The 11,340-nt window shown below is 36.6% G+C and overlaps 1 protein-coding gene and 1 long non-coding RNA gene across 2 annotated transcripts in view; both read left to right on the top strand.

The window, feature by feature from the left end:
• Positions 1-1,878: 1,878 nt before the first annotated feature.
• LOC111869885 lies at positions 1,879-7,199 on the top strand. Its single transcript, XR_002843753.2, has 3 exons — positions 1,879-3,654; positions 4,359-4,555; positions 5,943-7,199. It is a non-coding gene; the product is annotated as an uncharacterized LOC111869885 (long non-coding RNA).
• Positions 7,200-7,934: 735 nt separating this feature from the next.
• LOC111869886 (zinc finger protein 91) overlaps positions 7,935-11,340 on the top strand; it is a 24,967-nt gene continuing 21,561 nt past the window's right edge. The window contains exon 1 of the mRNA XM_023861736.2: positions 7,935-8,131. Within this exon, the coding sequence (XP_023717504.1) occupies positions 7,935-8,131 (197 nt within the window). The remainder of the gene's footprint in view (positions 8,132-11,340) is intronic.

Below are 11,340 nucleotides of genomic sequence, written 5' to 3'. Positions count from 1 at the left end.
ATGGTTTTCCATACCCTGCTTTCATTAGTATAAAATCCACTGGCTTAAATAAATAAGGAATGGACTGCAAAGCAACTAACAAAAAACATCTGTAGCCCTTGTCATAAGCCACCTAGCCTGTGAATTCAAACTTCCTAGCTCTAACCTTTTTGAAGATATTTTCACCACAGCCAAAGCAAAAAACGTAAGGATTTTATTTTTAAAAAATCTTGGAAAATAATAATAACTTATTTGGTCTGCTTCTTCTTCATTTGAAGAAGCAACTGAGGGCACTTCATTGCCAGTTGCAGTTCTCATCAATTCAAAATATGGCCACTGTGATGTATACTGTTCACTCATCCCTCTTCCCGACTTCTTTACCCACATTTCCCAAACTCCCTTGTTTACTGGCTGTGGTGTGAAGTTTCTAACAAACTTCATCCACTGTAGCATTGAGTGCTGAGGCTACTTCTCCATAGCCCTACTTTTGGAGACTTTTTGTTTTTACATTCCACAGGAATGGTGTCATCTCAAACTCAATAATTTACTTCACAGTGTCCTCTACTTGCCACTTTTTCTTGCTTTCACTAGCTGTACTGAAACAGAAATGATAAATCAGAACACAACAGACTCCTCATTGACATGCCCTTCTCCAGTGAGCTGAAAGTAATCCAAACCCTGAGTAGCTGTAAATATAGGAAAGAGACATCAGATTATTTCAAGAGCAAACAAACACACCAGTTTACACACCAATACATAATATAAGTTGACTTCTCAAATTATAGGTTACAGAATTAGCAATATCAAGTGCAAAAATTGTTCACATGCAACTATGTGACAATCAACTATATCTATAACGCTCGACTGACATTGTATGAACCCGGCATTAGATTTCATTATTTTGATAGTTACTTAACACCTTTTTAAGATAAGCCAGTAGTACAAGAATAGGATATAAGGGACTTTGTAATCAGACTCAGTGATGATGCCCTGATCTGTCTAATGGTGCATTGGCAGACCACTAAAACTTGGGGAATACAGCAAAAAATCTGTTCTTTTCCATTTAATAAAAGCTGTAACGTTTCACTTGGAATCAGATCTATGCATGTTAAAGTTCAGAGGCCACAGGGTTTCTTCACTTCACATGAGCCAGAGAAGTCAGACAGGTAAATTTACTGCTCAACAGAGGTTTCAAAGTCTACTTCTGTACACACACTGCTGTGGAACAGAGGGACCCTGGTTGATTGAATGTTCTATCACTATCGGGCATTACAAGTGATACAGCCAGAGGTCTCTGTGTGTTCTTCAGTTGTGCAAGACATCTCACCAATGCAGACAGCCCAGCACTTGCATGACTGTGTAGACCTCTGGAGCTTTCAGACTCACACTGCTTTTGATTTGCCTGAGAACACTGTGTGTCTTGGCAAGGATGGGTGCAAAGACAAGAAGACGACATCAACAGCAAAGCCTACAGTCAATAAAACAAAAATTTTGCAGCATCCACAGAAATTCTACATGCATATTCTGTTTTTATAAGAACTTGAACTCAAACCTGACAAACTGCTATATATTATTTAAGCTCGCAGATTTGTCAATCATGCAGAAAGCATGTGTCAACAGGATTTCTTTTAATGCTACCTTAATTTCTTTTTATGGTGGGAAGAGATTTAATTTTTGGTAAACAGAAGTTGTAAAACCTTCTTCCTGTAAATTACTGGAAAAACATAATCAAATAAAACATGTACATTACTGTAAATTCTACATTCTTCATTCCATCAAATTCTCCACAAATAATAATATCTAACTAATTCTAAATTGTAATCAACTGTAACAACTGTAACTATTGTAATTTTAATCTTACTCATATATTAAACTGTTAATATTCAGAGTTAACTTGACTTGTCCTATATCATGTACAATGATCTACAGTCATGAAATCAATCAATCAATCAATCATCTTTTACATGCACAGTAAGGTTAGAAAACTGGCCTGTGAAGATCATGTTTGTTCAACAAGATTTTTTTTATATCTCAGTTATTTCTTCCAAAAGCTGACTATTCTCAATCACAGTCAAACAGTTCAGAATCAAAACATCCTTCATTCTTGATTCTTCAACAAAAATAAAATTATGAAGTAGATTACTGCCACTCGGATTCAAATCTGGGTTAAAAATGGACATATTTGATGTTTCTCAGTCCCACTGATTTCACACATATCACTTCTTAACTCTAGAGTCTCATACATTAAAGAGATGACATATCTGTGACATTTCACACATTCCGCGAAAGCAAAGCAGATGTCTATTTCAGAACCTACCACAAACATCAAAACTCCATACAACCTGATTCTGGTACAATTCCTTAAATACATTATAGCATGGTGTGTAATTAAAACCACATGAATTTTGGCATTTTACTGTGACTTTCGTTAGCTGCAGACATAATCTACCTGCTTTATGATAAAATTTAAAATTTCACTAATATGGTGTTTAAAGGCAGACTATCTCAAAATGATTGGATTTCAATAAGAGGCAGATCATACCAGGCATTAACTTTGTTGCATGGCTAAACTTGGTGATATCTGACTTGGATTATGTTACATTAATGAAACAAGAAACAATGTCTACATACATAAAATGTTACCATATTAACATTATCTTTAGTTTTATTATGTGTACCTTAATAATTCTTTTTGATATACCTACTTATAGCAACCATAGGACCAAAGTTTACAAATACATCTATTTTAAAATAATAATTCTTCCAAGTATAAGTTCAAGTAATGTGTTTTTATTTCCCTCTTAGCATTATAACTGGGACACAATTACATGAAGACACACTGCCAATGACAGACTGAAAAAATAAGTTCCTAACCTACAAACTTCAGATAAGATAAAGAAATAGTTCCTTCTTTTGTAATATATGTTATGGTTACTGTAGTTCTGGTCACGTGTACACAAATAAATAAATAAATAAATCTAAAATTCCAGTACCTCATATAGTCATATGTAACATAACATGTATCACAAAATGCTTCTTTTCCTATAGGAAACACAGAAACAATTGCCAAAATTTAAGTTAAATTTAATTTTAACTTCTCAAAATCATAATTACTGTTACAAATATGAAGCGATTTTTTTATGGTATTATAAAAGTAAACTGTACACTGACCAGCTCAATTCCCTTCGTTTTCTTTGTTTTGCAACACGAGCTTGTTGTTTTATTACTATGTCGTATATATCGGTATATAGTGAACATTTCTTTTCCAACATGTAAAAAGATAACATTATCTATATCCTTTGCCACGTTAATGAATGTTTATTTATATCTCTGTGTATTTTAGGCTTAATGAGAACTACCGTATTAACTTCTGCACCCCCATTTAAGTATAATAGCAGTCTCAAATTCACGTACGGAAAGTCCATAATAATAAAATAATAATACATACATACATACACAAATGGAATCAGTAATAATAAAATTAATGTTTCATTCACAAGTAACCGCCAACTACTAACAACACTCTCTACTTCCAACATTATAATTCACACATCCTAACCTCTTTATCACAATATTTTAAAAATCCGACAACAGGTGTCTCTCAAAACGTTTGAGCCAACGGGCGCAGTGCATTGTGGGAGCTGAAGGAAAAATTGCGTTGCTGGGAAATAGAAGGTACCTTAGTATCATTAGATTTTATTTGAAAAAATTATAAAAATAAGAGCATCATGATGAGTAATATTTTGTTATGGGTAGTATCAGTCTAATATGTTGATTTTACAAAGTACTGTATTCATACTTTAAACTGGTAAGCAATTTATTATCAGTTTTGTCATAGAAGTTTGTGAGACTGCTATGAAAAAAAATCCATGAACTTATACTCATCACTGGAAGTTATGCTAAGGCTGTAGTATAGCTTTTAGTATTGACACAGTTCACAGTCTTTATTGTTGTATCAAGTTGTTTACAATTATGTCCAATTTAAAAAATAAAATCTTTACCAGTAAGTTTCAAAGGCAGCAGCCCTCCTCATTTACCTTCAGCTGTATTGTTGAGTGTACATACTTGTATGATGTATGTATTGATGTATGTATGTATTGATGATGTAACTAACAAATATCAAAGGCAATTGAAAGTAGTATTTGGAGTGTGGCATACATTAGAGTTCACAAGTGAGCCTGTCATAGTGATGAATATTATTTTTCATATTTAAGGATTAATTTAATTTTTTATGTGCTCTTTTTCCAGGCCACAAGCTTAATTGTTACATAAATGCATTTTTGTAGCATTAAGCCTAAATGTTCATAGTATTATGAAACTCACCTCCATGTTTGTAGTTATATTGATATAATATGTGTTCTGTGTTTCTATACCCTCAGGTGGTACAGACTGCAACAGATTTGTATATGTTTTCATATCAGTACATATACAAAATACAGTTTTATAAGTGTAAATTTTAGTACCATGTTATTGGAGTATAGAAAGAATGCATATTACTAAAACATTTCATGCAGTGGATTCAGTTCGTGATGCCCTAAGAAACACCATGGAAGCGACAGACTCACAAGAAATTGAGGTATGTGTATTATTTGAATAGTCTTAGACTGCTGAAATCAGAAAGCTTCATTAAGCTAAAAATTATATGGATGTACCTCATCCTGTAATATAGTGTTCAGCTTTTGTAACTGCAACATTTGAAGAAACCAGTGTAGATGTAAGGTGACAAGAGATGCTTAGAATATGTATGAGGTTTTTAAAGTTAACAGCATAGTAGATCCTAATTTTAAAACGGAAACATAAGCAAAATACATAAATTGGTCTTATGAATGAATTTCATTAAATAAAATGTAAATTGTGGGTTTTCTGTGATCACTTCCTTTCAGCTTGAACTAACATGTTAGGTTTTGGGTTACAGTCAGGAATTGTAAACACAGAATAGACGTTTAATGTTTCCCTGAGAAAGAAACACGTGCAAGTAATTTCTGTGTTTGTTTGCTAAGTTTATAGGTTAGATCACAGGAGGGGCAATAATAGAGGAGTGGAATTTTGATAATGCAGTTTTCCCCAGGAACTTTTACAAATGCTGAACATATATGATTTACCATCAAACAACATACAGTGCAGTATTATGGATGGTTAATTAATTCATTCATTCATTTATTCACCTTCCATAAATCCTGTCGAGAGTACATTCTCATGCAGATGTGGAGATCATCCTAATAGTAGGCTAAGGCAATACAAATATTGTAATTGAAAGGAATGAATGAATTATTGTTGCTGCTAATGTATGCAGCAGAATATTGAAAAGAACTTTTAGACTATTGTCTGCTGTTGTGTGATAGTATGTTGTTTGGTAGATAGGTACCAATATTTTGAAGGAACCCACTACCATCAATTTCATAACAGAAGAGCAAATCATGTGGAAAAGAATGGTGCAAGATACAGAAAAAGTTAGGACAGCAATTTAGGCTTGTAAGCAAGCCAGTAGGAAACAGTAGCTCCAAGAAGGCAGGGGCAGTTTCGCTGGGAGAGCACTTTTCAGGTCACCCCCCCCCCCCCCCCCCCCTTTCACTTTTCCCTTCTTTCCCGATGAATTATGCTTTGTCATTCTCTTGTGTACCTGACATTTCCTTTTCTCTGTCACAATAGGCATTTCACAGGTACCCCTGTGTTCCTTCTCTGAAACGTTTTTGTTCTCATCTGTTCTTCTTTTCTCTCCCCCAACGACATACCTGTTGTCTCTTCCCCATTCTCTCCTTCCTTTGAGAAACAAATTTTGGACTACTTCCTCTTCATTCTTTCATTTTTCTCACATCTTTTCCTCCCATGATTCTTACCCTTTCTGTAACAACCAAATTGCTCCCACCCCCCTTAGAGGGCCACTGTCTCCTGTTGGATAAGTCACAGCTCCAGGTTCTGTCATCCCTCTCCCTGTATCTTGCACTTCTCTTCCTGTTTACCAGATACCATGAAGATGGATGCAGCAAGTACCTGGGAAACATTGCTACCTATCTGCTAAACAGCATGACACCACATCTAAAGGACAGTAATCTTCATGCTTGCTGCTGTAGGACCTCAGATCCCGCAGCTGCGGTATCTGGCTTTGGATGATCTAGAAAGTTCTGTTAACTGGAAATTGACTAATTGTGAATATTATTATTGAAAGAATGAAATATTGTTATCTTGTTGGTTGGTTTGTTGTTAGGTACACCATGTTATGTTAAGTAGTGATGAAAATGGAATATAAAGTGTGGTACAGAAAACAGGAGGTCCTGTCATGCGAGAAATTAAATTTGTAGGCCTGTCCATGAGGTTGCTGGTTCACTAAGATACACATTATGTATAGGGTTCTGATATCTGGAAAGTTAAAATATCCAACAATCTTTTGGTCTTAGAGGTGCCAGATATCACATCCTTTATTGTATTTGATTCCATTTTTGTTCAGCTTGTAAATAGTATTACTATTTAACCTTGAACATCATATTTTCATGCCTGTTTTAGCTGATATAAATTTGAGTAGAACAGTAAAATGCTTTAGCTTGTGGGCTAGAGTGCTGGACTGTTATGCAAATGGTCTTTTAGTCTAGTCCTGATAGTACAAATTTTGTTTACATGAAGTTTATTGGGCATAACCTCAAAATTTTGGACTATTTTCATATCTGTAATTGTTGATCTGTGAACAGTGATTCATGGAAAATTTCTAAGTACGTTTATGATTGTTCTTCATACCATATTTCAAATGCCTACCTATGCCAAATGGTACATTTGCTATCACTATCTAACAAAAAGCTAAATATAGATTTCAAGTAGCCAGAATCTCATTACTTTAAAATTAAAAAATACACCCATAAAAGTTGCCTATTTTTTTAACATATGCATCATTTCAGAGCTGTCCGTTCAGTGATATTGGTGTCCCTCCCACCTCACAAGTTTGTGCATCCATTATGTTGTTAGTAGTGATTATAGGAAATCAAAAGTACTAGATTTCTGTGGCCCATAATCTCATGATATTTCTATAAATTTCTGTGAATTGCCATAACGCCCTCAGAATTTGTGTGGGGAGGGGGTCACACAGAGAGAAAGGCATCATGGTGATTTCATAAGTTTAATTTAAAATGCCATTTATATCCAAAAAGACCTACAAGTGATTCTTATAATTTGTTCTGCTAACAGTGGAAATGATAATAAAGTAAAAGGAAAGTTATCTCTGTCCTTAATTAATGAAGCACTATGCCACAAAGACATACAGAGGAGTGAAGGTATAGCTCAAGGCCGCACCATAGCTCAAGCGGTTAGTCACTGGCTTCCCACCACGGTGGCCAGGGTTCGATCCCGGGTCTGGTCAAGTGGGATTTGTGGTGGACAAAGTGGCACTGGGACGGGTTTCTCCGAGTACTTCGGTTTCCCCTGCCAATCTTCATTTCACCAACTTCTCCATCATCATAATCACCCAGGGCAGGCTACAGTAGGCCAAGCAGTGGCCGCCTTGCCGAGTGGACCCAGTTGGACTCCACCCCTTACTAAGCAAAAATAAGGTATAGCTCTGCCATTCTTGATTTCAGTACTAGATGGAGGTGAGTGGTCAGCTACACGCCCCAGCTACTTTACCCATGGGGAAAGAGCCCTCAATTCCCATTGGCTATGAAGCTGGGTGGGCATCAGAGTTGGTCTCTGTACTGATGAGAACAGAATAATGTTTCCCCTGCCAGGAATCGAACTGTCCATCCAGCCAATAGCCTCTTGCTATACTGACTGAGCTATCTCCATATGAAATATAATTTATTAACTTTGTTTTCCTCAGCCATAAGCATTATTTTTATCATAAGTTCCTGCCTTGGAAATGTCTTTCAGTACAAAGTTATATGAATATGTAAGTACCAATAAATGTTTGGTGCCTGAACCTCCAAAACTCTTGCTTGACTTATAAGATTTTTAAATAGTGTACTACAAAGGTAATGTATGTCTCTCAGGATGCAGTGAGAGTGGTGGAAGTCACGTATGTGTCAAATTCAACCAAAGAATTGCTACCTGTTCAGAATTCTGTTAAAAATCAGCTTCTCTTACAAGCCTTGCCTCCATACGTCCCTCCAAATTCGCCCAGTCACCAGTACAGCTCTGAACAGTTCTTCTCCTGCAAGGACTGTGGGGACAAGTAAGTGAAATATTTCACATATTTAAAAGTAATGTGTACTGATCATAATTGTTGGTTCAACCTCCCATTGCATTCTGATAATTTCAACGCAGTTTGCAGTACTGTCGATGGAGAAACTTGTGATTTATTTAATGAATGTCTTAACATCAGATGGCATGAAATATTAACCCCTGTTACATGGGAATAAGATTTTAAAGCCTAAGAGCTGGAAACTGCATTTCATCTTTGGTACTATTTTAAGTATACCGTAATGGTATTAGTAATGAAAATATATTGTGGTGTATACATGTGACAATATTATATGTATATATATATATATATATATATATCTTCAAAACTGTTCATGATAAAATATTCCAACAAAATATATTTTAAAGGAAATTGTTCATGGAAGATCTGAATGTCCAGACAGATAGCTCATATGCAAGCAGTGAATGGCACTGCCTGTCCATTTCATCTCCCTTCATAATTGTCTGGAGACTTTCAGGTGCTCTTATGTTTCCTTGTGTATCTCTTAACTGTGAAAAGGAAAACTGGCCTGAGAGGACTCCTCTGTAAAAGAATATTAGATAACAAAATGTAGTTTCCATCCCTTACATGGACACATTTTGTATAAATAATTGAAATTGCTGAGTCTCTGTACTGCCACTGCGATTGGAAAGGATATGAAGGATGCTGATCTCACTGTTCTTGGAATGCACATTTTTATAAAGAAAACGGGGACTAAATGTCCCATTGAATTTCTGCAAGGAAAACTTTAATGTGCGTATTTGCATGTGCATGTGTGTGTACATGCAAAACTCAGAAATTTATTTTGGGATATAGAACTAATTCTGAAAAACTTTTATCCTTTTATAACCCATAATTGTGAATTGCACTGCCAAACTCTTGGGTACCTGTTGCTCAGTATGGTGTGCAGTAAGCAACAATACATATGAGGGAGAGTCGGTAAATAGGTCACAAATGGAAGTAAAGCAGCTGTAATGGATGTAATAGGTTTGCTATATGTATCAGTAGGTAGCATCATAGTCCATTTTCATGACCGTTTAGGTAGTTCGGAGGCTGGTTTCAGTAGTCAAAATGGCGACTGTGCTTTAGGAGTATTCTGCTGAAGAGCAGCCTTCTGTTTTGCATTTTCTGTTGGCAAAAGGACTCAATACAAAGGATATTCATAAAGAAATGTTTCCTGTTTGCGGCTTAAAGTGGTTCACATCTGAATCAAGAAATTCTCTCAAAAGCATTCAAGAATCACAGTTGATGCCTGACCAGGTGCGGAAGTGGCTGAGACAATAGTAAAAGACTTGTATACTGCGGGTTTCAGTGAATGGATAAAGCAATGGAACAAATGTATCAGTGTTGATGGAGGATATGTCTAGACATAAATGTTTTGTCCATGTACGAATATCACACGCTTTATGTTTCATATCCATTTGTGTTGCGTTTTATATCCATTTGTGACCTTTTTACTAACTCCCCTGTATATGGAACAGCAATATAATAGGTGATACAGATAAATGAAATTGGTGTTCATCAGAAATTTCGTTTTCTTTTTTTGGGGGGTGGGAGTGATATTTTGAAAGACAGAGCTCTTGATTACTTGATCACACATTTTCATTCATTTCTCCATTTGTATAGTGCAGCATTGCTAGGATCATTTATTTATTTTGTCTTCACTGATTAGTGTTTTCCCACTTCCTGAAGATGCACATCATCAGAACTCTAGTTATGCCCATTTTGTTTCCTGAAAAGAGTACAAATTCCACTTGTCTTGCAGGAGAAAATGCAGTTGAAACCTAAAACTTAACTGATTCATTCCATATTTGCTGTGCCTTCACATTTACATTTGACAGATCAATGAGGAACATACTGTAATCAGACCATAATACAGTTTGGAAAATGTTAATTCTATTCTGTTAAATCCCAGGTATAGTAAAGAATTTGTAAGTTGACTTTTATTTAAGCACAAACAGACATAGTTGATGATGTACCTTTAAACCTACTCACACATGCAAGAAATTAAATACACAATGCCACCATTTGATCAATTTCTACCACATTTGTCAAAACAGCTAACTGCACCCACTGACTTTTTGTAGTTGACAATTGTGTATGGGCAAAACACCAGACTTCTTTTCCCAGCTTTGATTTCTCATTGGACTATAGTGATCTTGAAATTGTGAAGATTGGACAAAAACATAACTGGCTTATTGTTCTGCCATTGGGCAGCTCATCACAGCCCTTTTTTATGCATTAACACATCTCTTTGTAATTTTCTTTCCTCTCCCGTAATTGCATGTATTATTTTTCTGTTAGGCTGAATAGGGCAGCCATGCAGTATGACCAGTCCTACACTAGAGAGGAAAGACAGGCCAAACCTTTAAAACAGTTCAACTGCTACCATGAGATAAGCCAGAATATGGATGCCTTCTGGAATAATTTGCAATTCATAATAATCTGTGAATCAGAAAATCCAGTGGCAAGAAATTGATTATAGAATATCATTGTACGTAGCTGATTCCAAAAGTAAGGTCTCCAAAGCGCTGGGTAATTTTTCGTGCGGCTGTTGGCAACCCTGTTGCATTCGTTGCTTCCCCCACTCCCCCCAATACCACCAAGCATGCGCGCACGTAGCTAGGACGCTCAGTCTTGGCACGGTTGCCGTTAGAAATGGAGCTCCCGATTACTAAAACCGCGAAGTGTGAGATTCGCGCAGTTATTCGGTTTTTGAACGCAAAAGGGGCTAAACCAATTGAAATTCGTCGTCAATTGGTGGAAGTGTATGGTGAGTCGTGCATGGACATAAAGAACGTCCGCAAGTGGTGTAGGGAGTTTGAATCTGGTCGTACACGACGAAAAAAGAACTGGGAGACCGTCAATTTCTGATGAGACAGTCTCGAAGATTGAGCGAGTCATGCATCAGGATAGGCGCATCACACTCGATGATCTCTGCATTTCAGTTCCCGAGGTTTCCCGAACCACCATTTATCGGGTTTTGACAGAGAAGTTGAATTATCGGAAGGTGTGCGCAAGATGGGTCCCGCGAATGCTCACGGAAGACCACAAATGGCAGAGAGTTGACTCTTCCCGTGAATTTCTTCGCCGCTATGCTGACGAAAAGGACAACTTCTTGAATTCAATTGTCACAGGCGACGGAACCTGGGCGTACCACTTCACACCTGAGACAAAACAACAATCACGTCAGTGGCGGC

Source organism: Cryptotermes secundus, unplaced genomic scaffold (genome assembly GCF_002891405.2).
Source record: "Cryptotermes secundus unplaced genomic scaffold, Csec_1.0 scaffold544, whole genome shotgun sequence".
NCBI classification, from domain to species: Eukaryota; Metazoa; Arthropoda; class Insecta; order Blattodea; family Kalotermitidae; genus Cryptotermes; species Cryptotermes secundus.
This window is presented reverse-complemented; position numbering and strand designations above follow the sequence as displayed.